The 23,030-nt window shown below is 34.7% G+C and overlaps 1 protein-coding gene across 3 annotated transcripts in view; it reads left to right on the top strand.

The window, feature by feature from the left end:
• CHM (CHM Rab escort protein) overlaps positions 1-23,030 on the top strand; it is a 185,111-nt gene that overhangs the window by 17,726 nt on the left and 144,355 nt on the right. For all 3 annotated transcript variants that reach the window (XM_082610723.1, XM_082610724.1, XM_082610725.1), the window contains exon 2: positions 4,888-4,954. In XM_082610723.1, coding sequence (XP_082466849.1) covers positions 4,888-4,954 — 67 coding nt within the window. The remainder of the gene's footprint in view (positions 1-4,887; positions 4,955-23,030) is intronic.

The raw sequence follows: 23,030 nt of genomic DNA, 5'->3' as shown, positions 1-23,030 counted from the left end.
TATGGCTAAAATCTTAGACTCCCTGTTGCTTACAGGTTCAAGTTCAGACTCCAAAGTTTGGCTCCAACCACTTTTGGGCATCACTTTTTGGTACTCTCTTCCTTCACCCTTTGCCAAGAATATTCCCTTCAACTTTCCCTTTTCCTTCAGCTTTTTTCTTCTACACTTTTCCGTTGTGTTATTACAGATCTGAAAGACCCAGCTGGTTAGTGTCCCCTGCTCCTTGGAGCTTTCCATGACTCCCCTCTACAGAGGGAATGCTTCTTTCCTTTGTGTTCCCCTAACAGTTTTAATTACCTTTATTATTTCAGTTCCTTTAAATTCTTATTCTTTAGACTCTGAGCTCTTTTAGGCTAGGCATTGCCTTTATCTTTTTTTTTCCCCTCACTACCTATCACAGTCTGTTCTATCCCTCACTCTCTCTCTTCCCTTTCCCCATTATTGTATGTCTTTCTTCTTTTCTTTCCTTAAACAGGTATTTATAGAGAATCTACTATGTGCCTCCTCTGTTCAAGGAACTCGGTGTTTATTGAATGGGTGGAAAGAAATATGAAATCCTGGCCAGGAAGACATTATTAACTGTATTATTAGTCTGTCGTTCTAATCATTCTAAGCATGAAGATATCTTCTGTTCAACACATATTTGTTGAAAACCTACCACAAACGCTGCTTTACTGGGAATTCAGTGGTGAATAAAATATACACAGTCCCTGCTCTTATGAAGCTGACATTCCAGTAGGAAAGTGAGTTGTGGCCACAAAGAGACAGGAAACCCAACCTTGTAAAGTCAGACAAATTGTCCAGACCTCTATGTGTCTGTGGCTTCTTTGTCTATAAAACTGTGTAGCATTATATAACATTAAAGCGTATTGAAGATGCGGCACTTCAAAGGATCTAGAATGGCCAAAACAATATTTAAAAAGAATGAAGTTGGAGGACTTATTCTACCTGATTTTAGGACTTAACCGTAAAATGTACAATAATCAAGACAGTGTGGTAGTGGCATAAGGATAGACACATGGATTAATGCAACAGAGAGTCCAGAAACAGACCCACACTGACATGGTCAATTGAGTTTTGATAAAGTTACCAAGGTAGGAAATAGTCTTCAATAAATCATGCTGGAATAATTGGATATCGACCTTAAGAGAGGTACCTAAACCTTTTCCTCATAACATACACAAAATTTAAGTCAAAACAGATCATTCTCATATGGACACCAAAGGGGGAAAGGGTGGGGGTGGGATGAAGTGGGAGATTAGGGTTGACCTATATACACTAATATGTATAAAATTGATAACTAATGAGAACCTGCTGTATAGCACAGGAAACTCCACTTTACTGTACAGGAGAAACTAACACAACGTTGTAAAACAACTATACCCCAATAAAAAAAAAACATAAACAAACAAAAATACTCCCAGATCATTGGCCTAAATCTAAGAGCTAGCACCGTAAATCTTCTAGAAGAATTTAGGAGAAAATCTTTGTGACTTTGAATCAAGTAAAAGTTTCTTACATAGAATACAAAAAGCATGAATCATAAAAGAAAATATAGTAAGTTGGACTTCATAAAGATTAAAACATTAACTTATCAAAAACACAAGAAATGAAAAGGTAAGCCATTGATAAAGAGAAAATACCTATAAGGCATATATTTTAAAAAGGACTTGTATCCAGACAATATAAAGTTCTCTTACAACTCAATTATAAGAAAGCAATCCAATAATAAAATGAGAAAAATACTTGGATACTGCACAAAGGAAACTATATGGATGGTCAAAAAGCACATGAAAAGATTCTCAGCGAAATGCAACTTAAAACCACAATGAGATGCCACTATACCCACGCTAGAGTTGGTAAGATTTAAAAGACTAAAAATAAGAAGAATTGGTGACAGTGTGGAGCAACTGGAAATCTCATACAATGCTGGTGGGAATGCAAAACTATATAGCCATTTCAAAAAATGAAGTCTCTTAAAATGTTAAAATACACTTACCATATGACCCAGCAATTCCACTCTTAGGTATTTATCTGAGAGAAATGAAAACATATGACCACTGGAAGACTTATACATCAATGTTCATAGTATCATTATTTCATGATAGTCCCAAACTGGAAACAATCCAAATGCCCATCAACTGATGTACAGATAAAAAAAGAAAATGATGATATACAATGGATTAGTAACAACTAGAAAGAATGGAGTGCTGATACAACAACATGGATGAATCTCAAAAGTATCATATTAAGTAAAAAAAAATCCAGAAAAAAATTATATATACTGTTCTGTATGATTCCATTTACATGAAATTCTAGAAAAGGCAAAACTGGTTTCCTGGGGCATGAGGTAGGGATGAGGATTAATTACAAAGGGGCTCGAGGAAAATTTGGTGGTGATGGAAGTGTTCTAAAACGTGATTGTGGTGGTAGTTGCATGACTGTCCATTTACTAAAATTTATTCACAGTTAAAAAAAAAAGCATGACGATAATAGGCCCTTACCATTTAACACAGAAATAGCCTATCAGTTTCACGAACTTGAGGGGATGTCTGCATGGAAATATTAAGGGAAAACACAAATGATAATCATTTTGGTTTTATGTAATTTGAACTTAAATCATGTTCAGTATTGAAACCTGTCCTTGGCTTTGCTTTGTCAGCAGAGACAGGACTCCTGACAGTGTTGATCGCAATCCAAAGTAACAGCTAATTTGATCCAAATAGAGGAGGGTAATTTTATTATTGTTTGCCATTGGAGTTGGCATCTGGTAAAAATGGGTGTATGTTTGGAGTAGTATTTAGGTAAAAATGTAGTGCTTCTAAAATATCTTTCTGAAGAAAATAAAAGTAGGTATTCTTTATAGAGCAAGTACCCTCTGCTAACAACTGAACAACCCTACGAGGTAGATGGTGGTATTCCCATTGATGGATGAAGAAACAAAAGCTCAGAGAAGGCAAGTGACTTGCCTGAGATCTCATAGCTAGTTAAGCAGCAAAACTAAGATTCAAACTTAGCTCTGTCTGACTGGGACCATGCCCATTTCATTACGTTGCTATCCTGCCCTTACATCCTCATTCTCAGACTCTTGTCCAAGTTGGAGAGAGTGAATTTACCATGGTAATTTGAATTTGTGATGCCGAATTACTGAATTACTTGATCTTTGGCAAGTTATTTAACATTTGTCATCCCATTTTTTTCACATGGATAATACTGCCTGCCTCCCAGGGTTATAATGAGGAATAAATGAGATGATGTATATGGAAATGCATTGTGAATCATAAAGCCCTGTACTGATGTTTGGTGGTGTATTATTAATGCTGTCATTATTACACACATAAACATACTACTAATTCTGCTTCCTGAATATTTCTTTGCTATTGTCCTTTTTAAGCCACTTAGCAGCTTTTACAGTACCATAGTGACTGCATTTCATTAATAAGGAAAGTTATTTTTTAGATATAAAAAGTTCAGATAGTCTTAAGATAAAAGACATTAGAACAATACAGTTTTAACTGTTTGAAGAACTAAATATGCTTAACTATTTAGAATTTTCCTTTCTTCCTTCTATTTCCTCCTACACCACAAACTGTTTTTCCTATGTATTATATCCAAAGTTAAGGTTGCAACTTTATGATGGCTTATTTCCAATAATTGATATTTAATGGCTATATTCAGTACATTTGGTCAGAACTTCGTTTTTGAACCAAACATTTTATACCCACAAAGTGTTCACCACTAGAAAACTCTAGTTCTTCCATGAATGCAGCTGGATCTTTTATTTAATGTGGTTTTAACTACAGATTGACTACATCAGTTGCTTCCATATGCATATTGCTTTTTACATAAAGAATGCTTTTTACATTCTCTTTTCTTGAAATCCTTGACACTTAGTGTGTAGTTTAAACCCTTGCCAAAAGAATGCTATTTCTTTTCTACTAGGTAAAAATCCAAGAGGACCGGGGTATCTCATTGTAGTGAAACAGTAGCAGCACTAAACCTTCAAAACATGCTTTGTTCATCGGACTGATATAAAAGATTTAATAGCCTCTGTTGAAATGGTAGCTCTTATGATAAAAAGTTATGGAAGAGTCTTGAATTTACAACATAGAGTATTAACTAGCTGATGTAGCTGAACATCTGAATTTTTTATTATAAAATTGTTATCTTTAGGAAATTTTTTTTGGTACTGGTAGTAGTAATATATATATTTCCTTTTACGATAACAAACTTTATGGTGTGGCTTAATTTAATTCCCAAACAGTAATATTCTTATCAAACTGGTGTATTAACCAAAAGTAAAATAATATATCATGTAAATGGCCTCTTTTTAAATTAGTTAACCTATTGCTTAAACTGAAAAATGTATGCCATTCCCTCAAAGAGGCACTGTGGCTTGGAGTTAAGATTTGGGTTAAAATTTCAACTCTAGAACTTTTGTTTTTTTTAAAGCATTGGGCAGCAAGTTAACCAATTTGCACCCTAGTTTCTTCTTCATCTCTAAAATGTGTATGCAGATCCTTCTCTCTCAGTGCATTTGGGAGAATCACATGAGCTAGTGTGTGAACATAGTTTCTAAATAACAAAGTGCTATATGAACAATATTTTGACAGTTGCTCATTTATGGTAATTGGTAGATAAAAAGAATTTAAGTACTTGATTTTTAAAAACCTCTTTTCCACATGATAAAATTTTCAGTATTAGTAGTATATGTTTAAGAAACATCGTTCAACAGCATAATACAAACTATAATTTTGAATACAAGAATGAGCCTCTTTTGTTAAACTCTTCTATACAGCGACGGCATGAACATTTTTTGTGTTTTATATATATATATATATATATATATTTCTACATTCTAAATGATATAGGTGTATGTTTTTATAGGTTTGCCTGAATCCATCATTGCGGCTGCATGTTCAAGAAGTGGCCAGAGGGTTCTGCATGTTGATTCGTAAGTTTATCAATGGTAGCATTTGATACTTCCTAAATACCTCTATACAAAATTAAAATTTAAATATACACACACGTGTGTATATATATATGCGTCCTATATAAACTTTTTAAGTTAGGAAAATAATTGGAATTGTTTAATTTTCACCAAAAACATGTGAAATATATAATGTACAGGTTTTACTATTATACTCTGTGAAATAGTGTTCTGTTTCCTTTGAGCATAAACCAAATGTACCATAATTTTATTTTTCACGAGTGATTTTGTTTTTTTAAATGGTAATTCTCCAAGAGGCTTGGAAACCTCACACCTGACCTTTTAATTATATACCTGTGTGGGTGTGTAAAACCTGTATATGCTGTTGTATTTTAGGCTTTGCATTTGATTGTTGAAAAAATCGGCTGATAAGAGTATGTGGTTTTCTTAAAATTCATCAAAATTTAAACTATTAGAAAAATCTAGAATATCTAGAATTTTGTTTTCCCCTTTTTCCTTAAATGTGATGATAAAAAGGATGTTAATGGAAAATTCAAGTTTAAGATAAAGCATAAATCTTTCCCTTCCTCCTGAAACAAACCCTTAACTTTTTGCCTATCTATTTAGTGCTTTTGACCATTGCATTTTGGCCCTTTAATTGTTCATTAAATAGGAGTAGAAAGGAAACAAGAAATAATGACTTTATATTTTCTGTTTGATAGTAACTGCAAGTTTTTCAGAATGTCAGAATACTAAGAATAACAAGATTTGTTATAGTCCACAGTGCCTTCTCATATATTATCCCATTGTAAATATGTAGGAATCCAAAAGTGGTATTAGTTCATTTACCCTTTCTAGATTTATTTTCAAAACATAACTCCTCAGTTATTGGATGAAATTTCTAAATTAAATTAGTTTCTGTTCTCAAGTCCTGCTCTTGGAATTATCTTTCACTATCACGTGTGTAACTGCTGTGTTAATGCCTTAATTCAGTCTTTTTGACATAGGGATTCACATGCTGAAAAACTTGCTGCCTTGAAAGCTGAGGTACTGGGCCAGTGTGCTTTAAAAAGGCTTAATAAGAATGTAAATTCAAATTTATTTCTGATAATGTTAATTAACCTAAAATTGAAAATAAAATCTTAAATTTCCCAAAGTTATTTGTTGTGCTCGCACTGTAAGCTACTTCCCATATCAGTTTCTTTACACGTTATATAATTTAACTCTCATCACAGCTGAGTGAGGAGTGTGGTGTTATCCCAATTTAGCAAATGGGGGTGGGATGTGAGGCATAGAGAGGTTAAGTAATTTTTCTAACTTTACCCAGCTAGTGCATGTCTAAGTTTAAATGCAAATTTATTTTGTGTTTTCTTATTCTAAAACCTGAGATCTTCACACAATGAAGAATATTTTATAAATCACATAGGGTTTACTGATATTACAAAGTAAATTTTGATTAGGAATATAAGAAGCTAAATCTAATTTCGATTAACAATGAATCAATTAGAAAGACTTGATAATTTTAAGAACTTATACCTTAATACATAGTATTTCAAAGTGACAAAACTTTTTTCTTCTATTTTAGAGCCTCAGACTTGGTAGATTTTGAGAGTTTAGATACATCTAGGTATTGATTTATAGAATGTTTTCCTGCTCTGAGCCAGGTTTAAATATTTTCTCATTTTTGTTCATTTTAGCATTTATGGTTCTTCATAGTTAGATTCAATCTTCCATAGCCCTTTCATTTCTGCTTTACATCTACAGTAGTACATATGTCTCTATTCCACGGACATACCTTACCATGCTTTCTTTTTTTTTTTTTTAACATCTTTATTGGAGTATATCTTTTTTGAAATAACTTTTAAATTGTGGTAAAAAGAACACATAACATAAAATTTGCCACCTTAACTATTTCTAAGTGTATACAGTTGAGTAGTGTTAAGTATATTCATATTGTTGTGTAGCATATCTTCAGGACTTTTGATATTACAAACCTGAACTCTATGCCCATTAAACAATAACTCTCCATTCCTCTTCCCCCCAGCCCCTGGCAACTACCTTTCTACTTTCTGTCTCCATTAATTTTACTTCCCAAATACCTCATATAATTGGAATCATACGTTTTTTGTCTTTTTGTGATTGGCTTATTTCAGTCAGTATAATATCCTCAAGGCTCACCCATTTTGTATCATGTGTCGGAATTTCCTTCCTTTTTAAGGCTTAATAATATTCCATTGTATGTATATACTATATTTATTCATCTGTTTATAAACATTTGACTCGCTTCCACCTCTTGACTATAGTGCATAATGCTGCTATGAGCATGATGTGCATATATATCTTCCAAGATCCTGCTTTCAGTTCTTTTGGATATATACCCAGAATTGATATAGTAATTCTATTTTTAATTTTTTGAGGAACTGCCTTACTACTTTCTGTAGCAATGGTACCTTTTACATTTCAACCAACTTTCCGTGCTTTGGCTCCAACTGGGAAGTTGTATATGGGCTTTTAAGCTAGAATACCTGGGTTTAAGTCCTGGTTTCTTCACTTACTAGGTGTGTAACCTTTGACAAGTTACTTAATCTTTCTGTAACTCAGTTTCTTGATCTAAAGTGTGTTATAATAGTAATTTATAAGATTGTTTATTGGATTAAATAAAATAATCAATGTAATGGATTTATAACAGTGCCTGAAACATAGTAAGCCCTTAGTAAATGTTAACTTATATTACTCTAACAATACTGTTGTTTGTTGTTGTTGAGAAATGTCATACTTTGGTAGGTGAATTCTCTTTTTTATTTTCTGATTGCTTTGATATTCTTCTGTTTGTCTTTATAGTTATATAGTCTTCCTCTTATCTGTCAAGGTGTGGATTTTATTTCTATTTATACTGTTCAGAAATTGTTTTGTTTCTTGAAATCAGATGACTTATGCCTTTTGTTGGTGGGAAAACCCTCGACTGTTTCTTCAAACATCTCTCTTCTTTCTTTTGGAAATTCTCTTATAAATTGCACCTTTTCATTCTATCCTTTATGTCTTTTAATGTCACTTTCATATTTTTCATCTTTTTACCTTTTGATACAGCATTCTCAGTAGTTTTCTCAGCTTTATCTTCTTGTTCTGGGGTTAGCAACTATGACCCACAGGTCAGCCACTTGTTTTTTTTTTAAAATAAAGTCATATTGGAACACAACCATGCTTATTACATACTTACAGATATACATGTTTACATATTGACTATGGCTGCTTTCACACTACAAAGTCAAAGAGCTAAGTAGCTGCAACAAAAACTGTGTGGTCTGCAAAGCCTAAAAATTTACTATCTGGCCCTTTATAGAAAAAGTTTGCAAACCTCTAGTTCATTAATTCTGTCTTTAGATGAGTCTAATTTTCTGTTTATCCTAGCTATCATTTTCTTCAATGACTTTCATTTCTAGAAGTCCTGTTGGGTTATTTTTTAAAGCCATCATGTTCTTTCTTTGTGTTTCAGTTCATTTTTTTTTAAAACGTGAAGTATTTTATGTGAAGTTCTTTGAGGTTTAATACTGCTGTTTGTCATTTTCTCTCCATCTTCAGGGTCAGTACTTTCTCTTATTTCCTTTCCCTAAAATTTCCAGTTTTTCTTTAGTGGGGCTTTATCTGTGGGAACGCTGTGTGACCTGTTTGAGGGGGTATGTTCGTACTAAGTGGTTTTGCATTTACTTTTGCCTGGTCAGCTAGTGCTATTACTGACCATATTAGTTCCTATTGCTGCTGTAACAAATTACCACAAATGTTGTAGCTTAACACAACACAAATTTATTCTTTTACAGTTCTGCAGGTCAGAAGTATGAAATGAATCTTACGGGTCTGAAATCAAGTTGTAGGCAGGCAGTGCTACATTCCTTTTGGAGGATTCAGGGGAGCATCTGTTTCCTTATCTTTTTCAGCTTCTAGAAGCCACCTCATTCCTTGGCTCATGGCCCCTTCTTCCGTCTTCAAGAGCCTCACTTCACCCTCTATCATGCTACCTTGTTTTTCTGCCCTTGACCTTCTTGCCTCCCTCATAAGGAACCTTCTGTTTACATTGGGGCCTACCTGGATACCGTAGGATATTCCTCCCATCTCAGGATACTTTATTTATGCATGTTAGCAAAGTCCGTTTTGCCATATAAGATAACTTATTCACAGCTTCTGGGGATTAGGACATCAACAACTTTGGGGAACCATCATCTACACTGGCTCAAAACAATTTGTATGTTAATTTCTAGGCTTGAGGTTTTCTTGGTTTACGTGAGTAGTATGCATTAGAACACCATAATCACCTGTGGTTCAAGTTTGCAGTTGTAAATTCTCATAGAAATTTCCCCTTCCGCCTATAGCCTGCTTCAACAGTATCCCATCATTGTACTCTCTCTAAGTATACAGTATTCTCTCACATCTTTATGCTTTTTTTCATGCTGGTCCCTATTCTATGCGAATAGAGTACTCCTTCTTTAGGACACAGCTAGTATACCACTTTCTAGTGGTATTCTAGTCTTCCTTTATAATCCAAGTAGTATTAATTTTTCTATTTGCTTCTACTTTCAAGTATTCTGTACGTTCTTATAATGTTTTTCACACAGTATTATTATTGTTTATAGATCTCTTGGCTCTATTAGACTCTTAGAGATTATGTCTTAGTCATCTTTATATCCCCAGTGCCTGAGAGGTCTGGAATACAGCAGTCCCTAAATAAATATTTGATAAATATTATATATGCCAAGACACTGTTCTAGTGATGGGAATTTAGAATTACCTCATATATGCTCAGTGCAACATTGGTCCTTGCTCATCTACAGATGGTAGATTCATGGTAGTTTGGAAGGGAGTTATCTGTTGATGAGAAAGTTGAGGTTTGCCCATAGTCAAACAAGCAGATGACTGGGGAAAAACTCAGATCTTATTCCTATTCCAACATTCTTTGAAATATACCACACTGTCTTTGTTGTTGATGTACCTGTATATATTAAAAACCAATTAGTTGAATTATTCTAACTAATTCTAATTTGTAGACACAGTAGAAAATCATTACCTTGTATTTTTGCTTATTTCTCAATTAAGTTCTACTGTTGAATAAATTAGAATCTTGCTTCTCAAACTGTAGTGGTGTTCTGGCGCTTGGGGTGGTGGTGGCATATGAAGCCAAAGGATAAACAGTGGAGCATCTGCCTGCATGTGTAAATTTTATAAACATTATAATACATTAAATGCATTAAAATATTAAGATTTTCTGCACAAATTTTAGATTTGTGGTAAAGTTGAAAAATTAGTACAGAGATGTTCTGTATATACTTTATTCAGCTTCTCCTAATGCTAACATCTTATGTAGCCATAGTACCATTATCAAAACTTAGAAATTAATATTGGTGGAATACTAACTACTAAACTGTAGACCTAATTTGAATATCACTGATTTTTTTCAATAATGTTATATTTCTGTTTCAGGTTCTGGTCCAGGATCCCACTTTGCATTTAGTTGTTAATAGTCTCAAATTATCTCCCCCAAGGTACACTAATGTTTGCCTAATGGTCATTTTCTATTTTCCTCTTCCATCTTCACTTATTTATTGCAATTATTCTGTAAATAAGAGCTGTCTCTTCTTCTTCATTTATTTATTTATTAAATTATATGTATCACTGTGGGTTCATAGATATTTATTTTATACTAGGGGTTATAATCTCATACTACCATTGTTTATTTTGTTGTTCAAATTGTTCCAGCTTTGGTCATTGTGAGTTTCTTCCAGTTGGTTCCTGTGTCCTTGTGAAATATCCTATCCTTGTTTGAGCACTTCCTTACTTTCTGACACTGCAAGATGCTCCAGCCTCATCTTGTGTTTTCCCTGCTCTAGCCCTAGAATCAACCACTTTTCCAAGAACCCTCTCTCTGTGTATTTGAGAATGGGATTTAGAAACCAAGTTCTGAACACCACATATCATTCCTACTGGGCTTCCCTTTTCTCCACATCCTCTCCAACATTTGTTATTTGTGTTCTTTTTGATGATAGTCATACTGACAGGTATGAGGTGATATCTCATTGTGGTTTTGATTTGCATTTCCCTGATGATTAGTGATGTTGAGCATCTTTTCATGTGTTAGAGAATGTTCTAATTTCATTCTTTTACATGTAGCTGTCTGGTTTTCCCAGCACCAGTTATTGAAGAGACTGTCTTTCCTTCACTGTATATTCTTACTTCCTTTGTTGTAGATTAATTGACTATAAGTGCATGGTTTATTTCTGGGCTCTCTATTCTGTTCCATTGATCTATGTGTCTGTTTTTATGCCAGTACCAGACTGTTTTGATTACTGTAGCTTTGTATAATAGTCTGAAGTCAGGGGGCATGATTCCTCTAGATCTGTTCTTCTTACTCAAGATTGTTTTGGCTATTCGGGGTCTTTTGTGTTTCCATAAAGTTTTTGAATTATTTGTTCAGGTTCTGTGGAAAATGCCATTGGTATTCTGATACAGATTGCATTGAATCTTTAGATTTCCTTGGGTAGTATGGTCATTTTAACAATTTTAATTCTTCCAATCCAAGAACACAGCATATCTTTCCATCTGTTTGTATCCTCTTCAGTTTCTTTCATCAGTATCTTATAGTTTTCTGAGTTTGGGTCTTTTACCTCCTTAGGTAGGTTTATTCCTAGGTATTTTATTCTTTTTGATGCGATGGTAAATGGGGTGTTTTTTTTTACTTTCTCTTTCTGATAGTTCATTGTTAGTGTATAGAAATACAACAGATTTCCATTCATTAATTTTGTATTCTGCAACTTTACTGAATTCACTGATGAGCTCTAGTAGTTTTCTTGTGGCGTCTTTAGGATTATCTATGTATAGTATGATGTCATCTGCAAGCAGTGACAGTTTTATTTCTTTCCCAATTTGAGCTCCTTTTATTTCTTTTTCTTGTCTGATTACTGTGGCTAGGACTTCCAATACTATGTTGAATAAGATTGGTGAGAGTAGGCATCCTTGCCTTGTTCCTGATCTTAGAGGAAGTGCTTTCAGCTTTTCACCATTGAGTATGGATTTTAGCTGTGGGTTTGTCATATATAGCCTTTATTACATGGAGGTATGTTCCCTGCATGCCCACTTTCTGGAGAGTGTTTATCATACATGGATGTTGAATTTTGTCAAAAGTCTTTTTCTGCATCTATTGAGATGATCATATGTTTTTTATTCTTCAATTTGTTAATGTGGTGTATCACATTGATTGATTTATGGGTATTGAAAAATTCTTGCATTCCTGGGAAGATGTACTTTTTTTGTTTTATACTTAAACAACATTTTAACTTGCCAAAAATGTGGTTTTCCAATTAATTGTAGTGAGCTATATTTTATTTTATTCATACAAACTCACTGCAGTTTATTTAACCAATTCTCTACTGCTGTATTTGAGGCTGTTTCCAGTTTCCTGTATAAGCAAAATGTGGACATCCATATACATATGGCTTTTATTTATAAATTTCTAATATTGGGAAAAAGGATATTTTCCCAAATTTTTACCACATTTGTATATTTGTAAAATCACCTTATGATATTTTTCTTTTTCTCTAATTTAAAAATTCACAAAGTCAGTGACTTTAATGAGATTGTGTAACTGCTGTGCCTCAATAAACTTAAGTGTTATGATAAGGAATTAGGTAAAATTCTCTCTTTTTTTGCAGGAAGGTTTATGTAGTTAGCCAGCAGAATAGTGACCTGAACTGATTATTTCATCCTGATGAACTGTTGAGTGGTATTGTTTTTCTAATCTTGGTTAAAGTCTTTCTTATATTAAAACATTAAATATTAACTGAGACAAAAGCTGTAGGAATAACAGCAGGCAAAAATGTACTTTGAGTTTTTTTATGTGTATGCATTACATTCATGATTTTGTGAAGATCAACTTAGTACTTTAACCTCCTGACACTGTTTACATTTATATACCATTTAAGTGATGATAGTTGATGGTTCTGAAATGACTCATTATAAAATCCTAAGTACAACCTCTGTTGATTTATAAGCACTATCCAAGCATTATCACTATCAACAGCAGCTAATCTCATTTAAAATAGTCATTTCATTGCTGTGTTGTCATAAATTTCACAGGCAGATTTTAAATTAAAGTTAACTTCTGCCAAATTGTAATTGAAGGAGCCCTATTTTTGTGTGCCAATGATCTGTCTAAATAAATGTAAAATCTGTGGTTCTTTTTAGAGAACTACATTTACAGTAGATATTAATGAGCTGTTGACATGTGAAAGTTCGAGAATAGGTGCTGTGATTTAGAAAAGCAATTAGCAATTCAGAATGTAGAGATTGGCATTTACTTTAATCTTGAAGTTGCTGGAGGGAGGTGCAACAGGACCAAAAGTTTACACTTGAACAGAATCTGCTTCTACCAATAATTGTTCATCTGCACATCCTCAGTCAGTCTTTTCTTCTAATCATATATGTCATTGTTTAGTTTTATTTTGTTTCCTATAAGTCTTTACTTTCTACTGTAACTGCTTCAGACAAAGAGAACATAAACTAAATAAATTGAAAATCATGATGTTACCTCACTGAATTAGTCCAAATTCATGGTTTCTTAGAGTCTTTTTTAAAAACGAGTATTCAGTGTTTGAAGTCTTTACATCCGATTCTGTTAAGTATTTAGTGGATTTATGATGTCAACCCAAATGAATGTCACAGATACAGCTGTTGATGTTTTAGTCTTATGTAATAACCATATTATTATTTCTGAAAGTTGAAAACATTGTTATACTTTAATAGTTTGACCAAAGAAGGATATTAATCTAAATAGTATTATCTTGTGGGGTTAGGAACTGATGTCACCATTACATGTCTATCAGTTTCTGGGCTAGATTTCTCTTTGGTCTGACAAACGAAATTTTTGTTTTCTATTTAGTAACTGTGTCTAGTTAAGAATTATTTAAGAATTGTGATAAAGAGAAGTAAACAATTATTTTGTCTCTGGTTTGTTTTCTGTTTTTGTTTGTTTGAAAAAACGTTTTGCCTTTAATCATAAAAATATACATATGTTTGTCATAAAGATTTAAGCAATGTATATGTCTGTATATTACATGCACATATACATAAAAATATACATGTCATTCTGCCCACATACCACTCCCGAGAGACCACTGTTGGTGTGGTGTATTGTATCTGGTGGAATTAAAGGTAGTTTTATGAGAATGGATGAATGCATGAGTGAAAGGATAAAATGAATTGAATTGATGAGGTGAAAATATGCCATAATAGTGTCTCATCATCGTGTCTGTTTGCACATAATTTTCACATTTAAGGATATTATTTAGTAATATTATGTTATGGTACTAATAGTGGAAAAAACAATTAAAAAACAATTTTTACACCGATAAATAGTTGATCAAAACTAGATGAGATCATATAGGATTGTATTAGGAAAATTCATCCCAGTAAGTTTCTTGAGAGTTGTAGAGCTATGGCTGACCACGATTTCAAAAGACACTTTCTGGGTTCACTGTTTCTCCACCATTGACTTGACATTATTTTGACATCCCCTTTTCCTCTATATCATTTTTCATCTTTATGTTTTGGCACTGAGGTGGGAGACACTAAAGTTTGCCAAGAATTGTCACTTCTCAAGAAATGTATACATTATGATTAGAAACCAGTTGTAAAACCGGATGAGATTATGGGTATTGCTAGTCCCCAAGTATTGAGAGGTGAACAACAAAACGGATCATGACTCCTGCCCTCATGATGACCTTGGACCCTAGTAGGGGGAAACAGACATTAAACATGCTTAAATTTTATATTATAAATTGTGCTTATGAAGGAAAAAAGGGTAGTGCTCTAAGAGAGTAATGGGGGCATTATTTAGATTTGGTGGTAGGAGGGTGGCTTGAATGGGAGTGGTTACAATAACTTCTTATTGACTTCTCACCATGGATATGGGACTATAAGGATCTTTGAGAACTAGCATCATTTTCCTTTTATAGAAAGAGTTAAAGTGATTTCTTATTAGAGGCATTTTTTTTGTGTGTGGCTTAATAGAACTCTACCTCATTGAGTCACCTCAGAAATTGCATCTGCAGTTGTGTGTTAAATGAACTCTATGATGTTTTTTCTGCCCTGGAAATTAATATGTGGAATTGTGGGAAAAATTTAGGTCTGATGCCTTTCTTCTGCAGTGAAAGAACAAAAATAATCTGTTCAGATGTTCAATGATTATTGGCTCCTAATAAAAGGAACCAGTATTGATTCAACAGCTAATCCTATTGTGAAGTTTCTTTTTAGTGGTTTTAGTTTGTGAAAATTCAGGTCTGTTTATGTTTTTTTTTAATGCAAAAATAAAACAACATGGCTGTTTCTCTTATACTGGAATACTTGCACATATGTCAATAAGGTAGCTCAAAGATAAGTATTTGAAAGGTTTTAGATTTAAGACTACCATAAAGGGATAGGGAAGTAAAAGAAATGTAACCTCACTTAGAAGAAAAAAAAAATATTTTACCTTCTATTACCTAGATGAAAGAAAGAAAACCTCACTGTGTCTCCTGTAAGGATGAGAAAAATGTATCAAAGAAGCAAGTGTTACCCTAGCTTTTCCCTCTCTCTTCCCCCATGTTAAAGACATTTCATGAGGTCTGTGGCACTAATTTATGAATGAAAGTAGTTTTCAGTTGCTTAACGTAATCTAGTATTCAGGATGGTATATGCTGTTACAAACAACGTGATGTAATAATAATAGCTACCATTTACTAAATATTTGCTCAGTACTGTGTTAGGTACTTTACAAATATTAAGCTATTTAATTTTTATTATATTTCTCTAAAAGAAGTATAAATTCTCTCCTTCTGCAGATGAGGAAACAAACTCAGAGAATTGAAATAACTTGTCCAATGTCACATTTCTATTAAGGGGACGAACCAGGATTTAAAGCCAGGTCCATTAGACTGCAAAGCCTATGCTCTTTCACTAAGATAAGCTGTAGGGTTGGAAGACAAACAAATCCTGGGTTTGATGATCAAGAGACCCAATTCAGGCTGTTACTCTGTCACTGATTAGTTATGTGACTTATGTTGTTTTCTTCAACTGTAAAATTGGCGTAGCGTACCACCTACCTTGAAGAGTCCCTGTGAGGGACCAGTGGGATACATGTAAAAAATTGAGGTGTGGCCAGCAAGGTCTGACAGTCATATGTACCAGGTTCACTAAAAGGCTTTTACTTTGGAATCACTGGGAATATGTTCAGTCTTTATTTTGGAGGGCAGTGTGGAAAAAAAAATCCTTGGAAGCAATTCGTGAATTTTTATGGTTTTGAGACAAATGTCATTTTATCTTTAGGTCACTGAAATCTGTATGACAGGAGCTTCATTTGCAAATGACAATTCTTGCATAAGGAGGATTTTTTTTTCCTATAGAGCTCAAACAGAAGCTAGATTGATTGAGATAGCTCTTTGCAGAAATCATGATATATCAGCATCTCTCTAGATATTACTAACTTTGACTTGTTTTATTCAGTGCGTTTGAATGAGGATAGCTTTCACATAGACCAGAAAACTACAGGCAAAGATAATTGAATGTACATATGTATTTTTTCACTACCTCTCCCCCCCCACCTTCTTCCTCTTGAGCAATTTCTTTATCATTCACCCTCCTTCTCCTTTGAAAAGGAGGGTTTTGTGGGTTTTGTTTTTACTTTGAAATGGCAACTGTTCTTACCAGCTCCTTGGAGCTTTGAAGACTGTTAATCAGCTTGACAGCTGGAAGCAGAGTGATCAACAGCAATAAAGCTTAAAGCTTTTTCTTATCACTCTAATTTCTCCTTTTTTCCCCATTAATGAAACTGGAGTTTGATTTGCCTTTCCATGGCAAAGCAAGGGTAAATTTTAGGAGCTGTGACTATGAAGTAGAGGATAGGGAAGAAGGGAGAGGGGGTCAGCAATCTTCAATCCTTTGACTTGTCAGTTCTGTGGTTCTCTCAGCAGTCCCCATTCTTGTCTCTCTCCTTCCTTCTCAGGGTTGTCAGTGAACCTAGCTATGCCTGGCTGGCACTGGACTCTGGTAATTGCCAATGAAAAGGGCACTGGAGACTCCTGTGGGCGTGTTCTCCTGTGTCTACACTTGGCATAGAGGGTGGGGGAGGATGATAACTTACTATGGGCTAGGCACTGCTTTAAGTGCTTTCATTCCTATTTTTAAGATAAAGAAATTGAGGCTTTTAAAGAGTAACTGTAAGGTTATTGACTGAGGTCACACAGCTAGTAAGAGGCACAGCTGGGGTTTGAACCCAGGTCCATATGATCCTGAAGCCTTGATTAATAGCAATGCATTTACTCCTCTTAGTTAACAATTATGACCATGCATTAAGGGTTCCAAGATGACCAAACTGCTGTTATTGCCCTTAAGTTTCTCCTGGTCTAGTCAGAGGAAACACTCATGCAGTCTAATTACAAGACAATATGACAGATAAAAATTGTATAATGATTCATTCATTAGTGTATAGGCTAGGCTACCATGAAGCAATCATATCGGTTATACTGCGCTAAGGTAAAGCAATCATATTACTACCTCTTTATCAATGCATGAATTGTTATACCTGTAAATACACGTGAATTTCTTTTTTCACATTAAAAAAGACAGTATGGGGCTTCCCTGGTGGTGCAGTGGTTGAGAGTCCACCTGCCGATGTAGGGGACGTGGGTTCGTGCCCCGGTCCAGGAGGATCCCACGTTCCGCGGAGCGGCTGGGCCTGTGGGCCATGGCCGCTGGGCCTGTGCGTCCGGAGCCTGTGCTCCGCAGCGTGGGTGGCGTGGGGCGGGGGGGCGCAGCGTTGAGAGGCCTGCGTACCACCAAAAAAAAAAAAAGACAGTATGACAGCTCTTACAGAAGTATGTGCAGAGCTCTAGAAGCACAAAGATCAGTTTTATTTATCTATTGGAGAGCTGAAGGCTTCACAGAGAAAATGATACTGGATTTGAGTAGTTCTGACTGGTTTGACTAGTTCCACCATTAGTTTTGTGATGGAATAACCTTGGGTATAGGATATAGCATTAATAAAAGCAGAGAGACATGCAGGCGCTTGACTCACTCAGGCAGTGTTAACTGTGTGGTTGTGGCTAATGTATTGGATGCATGGCAGCGAAGAGTGATGTCTAGAGATAAAGCTGGACAGTAAGTTGGAAGTAAGTTTTGAAGGTTCTTAGAGCGATGCCAAGGATTTTGGACTCTACTCTAGAGGCATTAGTAAACCATTAAACATCTTTATGCCAGGGAATGACATAATGTGGTCTGCCAAGACCTGATCACAATGGCAGTAATGTGAAGGTTGGGTTGGAAGGGAAGCAACTAGAGGCAGGGAAACCTTTGAGGAGGCTAATGAAAAAAATGGGATAAGAGAGAGGGCCTGAAATAAGGCAGCAGTTGTAAGGATCCAAAGATAGAAAGGGTTTGAGAAATTAACTAGAATTGACAAATGAGGAAGGGATGATGAGTGAGTTCAAGATTTTCTAGCATTGGCAGCTGTGAGAATCGTGTTGGCATTTATTGAAATGGGGAAATCAGGAGGAAAACCAAATTTTGGGTGGGGGACAGTTAATAAATTTGCCTTTTGGACCTGTAGAGATTAAAATTAATCTGGGATATTTAGTGGAGGGTGATGTCCAGTAAGCTAATGACTCATGATATGTATTTTCAGTACAGAAATGTCAATAGCTATGAGTCTGGAGCTCTCCCCAGAGGGCCCAGATTGCAGATGGCAATTTGTGAGTCATTGATAGAGAAGTGATGATTGAGTCAGTTGAAATAGATGAGATCATAGAGGAAGACAAGAATTGAGGGCAGCCTTTGTACATTACCCACTCGTCTACCTGGCTTGGTTGTCTAAAAATGGATTTGAATGGGTGGACTAGTGTGGAATGACTAATAACTCTAAACATAGGAAGGTCTCTTCTCCAGCCCTAATGACTGGGAACACAGCCTGCCATTTCGTTCCGGCAGACTGATTTAATTGCCAAAGCAGTTTCCTATAGCTTTATAGGACTCTAAAAACCAAGTAAGGGCTTGGTCTTCCTCTCTAACATTAGAACTGCATCTGCATACTCTACCAAGGAGGCTGACCTTCCTTGATCTTAGAATGAGGGTATGGTGAAAGGAGCTTGACTTTCTTGTGTATCAAGTATATGGAGCTTTTAGTAAATGAGAATTTGTGTAGGGGGTAAGTCTATTATATTCCCTGAGCTGTTCTGTTATTTGTCAACAAGGAAGACAGAAACATGTCATGGTTCTTTGTAATACTACAACCAAATTTAAATTGAATAGAGCCTCTTTCAGTGTGCATGGTGTATAGCTGGCAAATTGATACAAGTAGACATGCCACACTATTATTTTCCTACTCCTATCATATACATAAAAATATTTGTGCACATTAAATATGAGATATGTAATAAAATTGATTGTATTTTAGGTCCTAGAAATGAATAGTCCCTCCAGGTTTGGCATTAGAGTAGATGTATTCATGAAGTTATTATTCCATTTTCATTATCCAGATGAGTTGGAGAAACAAAACAAAAATTAGACTTCATCCCATCTAATGTCTGTAAATATCAATAGATCCCATCGCCTTTACTTACAGTAAGTCAGATTCCAAGATTTGTATTATGTGCTTATGTTTATAATTTTAAGTATTCCAATCCTGTTTATTATAGCAGGCAGTGTTTTATATAGTGGAAAGAGCATAGGCTTGGGGGCCTGATATGCCCTGGGCTTAATTAAGGACCGGCTCTGCCATTTCCTAGCTGAGTGAGTTAAAACAAGATACTCAACTTCATGGTTGGTCTTTTTCTTTTTCCTTCTAATTTTAAAATGGGGATAATTATAGCACTGATCTCTCAGGATTCTTGTCAAGATTAAATGAGATAGTGAATGGAAAATGACAAGCTCAACATATATAGTACCTATTTTTCTTCTTCCCCTTAACATGAATTAAACCAGCATTTCTCAAAATACGCTGTTGAACCAAATGCTGTTTCAAGAAAAAAAATGCTCATTGGTTAACTGAATGTATTCCTTCTTGGAGAGAACAGACATTAAGATACTTAATGGTGCTGAGAAGGTCTGCCATAAATAAACCATTTTCTGGTGGTTTTACTCTTTTAAATGTAGCATGTTCCAAATTTATTTTGTCATTGAAACTTTTTTCTTGGAATCCCTGTTAACAGCCCATGTTATTGATGGGATACAGTTTGGTAAAGGTGAATTTAGTAATTGGGTCCAGGTGCTGTTTGATATCTAAGTGTTTGGCTTCATTAAACCACAGCGACCATTATAGTATCCTATGGTCTAAATGTTGCTAGCCAGCTTAGATGTTTGGGATTGTTTGTTGCAGTGGACAGGATTAGGGTTTGGAAAGCTAAGTTTCAGTGGCAGTCCTGCCAGTTGTAGCTGTGTGGCCCTGAAATGACTTAATCTCTACATAGACCATTTTCAGTGTCTTCATCTGTAAAATAACACCCTTATCTGCCTCACAAGATTGTTGGAAGAATCCATGAGAAAATAGTTGTGAAAACAATTTTGAAAATGAAAGATGCTGTCAGTGGAAGGTGGTATTACTACTATCCTAGGAAAAGGAATTTAGGAGCAGTGAATATAGAATACAGCCATCTAGAGTTTAGGCTAAGCTGCTTCTCTTTTCTGTTGAGCAGGCTTGCCCTCCATCTGCTACCTTCCTGAAAACATTTTCAACTCCTCAGTTTCCTAATAATTAAAATGGTTCCCAGATGAATGTGCCTGAATGTCAGTAGCTCTATCTTTTGTCAATGTTCTTGTCCTTGTTTACAGAAGCCATTTCCCAATACAGGATGTAGTTTAGCATCATGTAACTATGGCTGTTGCTAAATATTCAATACTGATTTGTAATTATGATGCACAATAGAAAAGAACATTATTAGGATTTAATTAATAGGCTCTAATTAATAGGTTTCATCCTCTGCCTTCTCTTACAGCTCAACTTTCTTTATGTCTACCTGTAATGTATTTCTTTTCTGTTAGTAGACATTAAGCAAAGTGATGTTGCTTTAATATTAAACACTATGTAAACGATGAGAAATCTCGTTACTCTTTTAATACTGTTTTTTCTGTCTTACTGGTTGGTGTTAATGAAGACAGTTGTGTAACTCATTTCCTTTGTGTGTCTGGAAAAACGTAGGTGGTACTTTGAGTAAGCTTTATGAAATTTTAGAAAGATTAAAACCATGTTTTCTACAATGGTAAAGTCAATATTTCACACAATGCAAAGCTGTACCTCAGTATTGTGATAATTGGGCTTTTCTGCCTTTGAAAATAAAAAATGTCCGTTTGTGATTTTTACTGTTCCAGCTAAAAATTAGAGGTCACTTTTCCATCATGAAACTTGAGAGGGCTTTAGATAATAGTTTTATGTTTGCTGTTTAAATACTGTGAATACTCACTCTCTAGTTTCACAGAGAGACTCTGGTTTTAAGGAAGTCTTTTTCATCATATAAAATAGTGTTCCTGGCAATAGAGATAAACGTCATCCTTCATCATAAACTACTTTTTCCTTTACTTGATGTACAGAGACAGATGTGACACAAAATTGGCAGAAAATATTCCATTCCCCTTTTTCCTCAGTCAGGAAGTTCTCACTTTGTCCTTAAAATCGTATCTATGGTTTTAAAAACAAAACCAGTAACTTAGCCTTGTTATTCATTACAGAAACAGTTTTAAAGACTGTAGAAATAGTATTTTATAATTGAATTTGAATGTCAGAATTCTGAAGCTATATCTTTAAAGATAAAATTTAAGAAAATATTTGGTGGGCTTTAATTATTACTATTTCTATTGCAATAATGTTCTAGAGAGCATATTACAATCTTGTATTGATTTTTTATTTTTCTTTTTGTCGTGATTTTGTTACCTAAATTCTTTGGCTTTCTCTTTAGGGTATTGTAAACAATATTTAGAACCATGCAAATACCAAAATAAATTTAGTCAAAATCTGCTTTGGTTTTATAGTGCGTTTATTAATAATTATGTTACCCTCTTTTGTCAGAAAGACCACAGTAATGAAAACCATGTTTCACCTTTTACATACATAATTGGATGAGATCACCAGATGCTGATGTTAAGAGCACATCAACAGGAAAAGTTGAAAATAGGAGCTGCATGGAAAAATACTAGAACCAATTAGCTCTGTCAAAAACCATATGAGCAAGTATAGGGGAGAAAAATAGAATTTGACCATGAACTGACCTCAGGTCATTTAATAATGGAAAGAAACAGCAAGATGGCCCTTCTTAGAGCTTTTTAAGACTTTTAATAATAGCAGAAACTATCTTGGAAATTGGCACATTGTGGTCAGTGTTTGAAAACTCATGTTAGATTACTTTTGTTTTTCTAAAATTTTATTATGATAATTTTCAGACATACACAGAAAAGTTGAGAAAATTGCACTGTGAACAGCTATGTTTCCCCTACCTAGATTCTACCACTAACATTTTGCTGTATTTGCTTTATTATATAATTATCCATTTATTGATTTTTCTATCCATCTATCATTCCATCTTACTGTTTTATGCATTTCAGAGTAAGTTGTACAAGGCCAGTACCTTCAGTCTGGAACACTTCAGCATGTGTATCATTAACTAGTTATTCATGGTTCTTTTTTTTGAGATAAAATTGCAAGAAAATGCACAGATCTTAAGTGTACCATTTAATAAGTTTTAGCAAACGCATACACTTGTGTAACTAAGAACCTTATCAAGATAAAGAACATTGCCATCGCTCCAGAAAGTTCCCTCACGCCCCTTCAAAGTCAATTCCTGCCCTTACTCCCACCCTCAAAGGCAACCACTCTTAGGATGTTTTTCACCACAGATCAATTAATTTAGCTTGTTCCAGAGCTTCATATAAAAGGAATCATGGAGAATGCACTCTTTTGGGGCAAAGCTTCTTTCACTTAGCAAAATGTATTTTGAAATTCATTGACGTTGTTATATTTGTATCAGTAGTTTGTTCCTTTTCATTAGTGAATAGTGTCCATCATATGGATATACCACAGCTTATTTATCTAGTCTCCTATTGA

Source organism: Mesoplodon mirus (assembly GCF_964341445.2).
Source record: "Mesoplodon mirus genome assembly, chromosome: X".
NCBI lineage: Eukaryota > Metazoa > Chordata > Mammalia > Artiodactyla > Ziphiidae > Mesoplodon > Mesoplodon mirus.
This window is presented reverse-complemented; position numbering and strand designations above follow the sequence as displayed.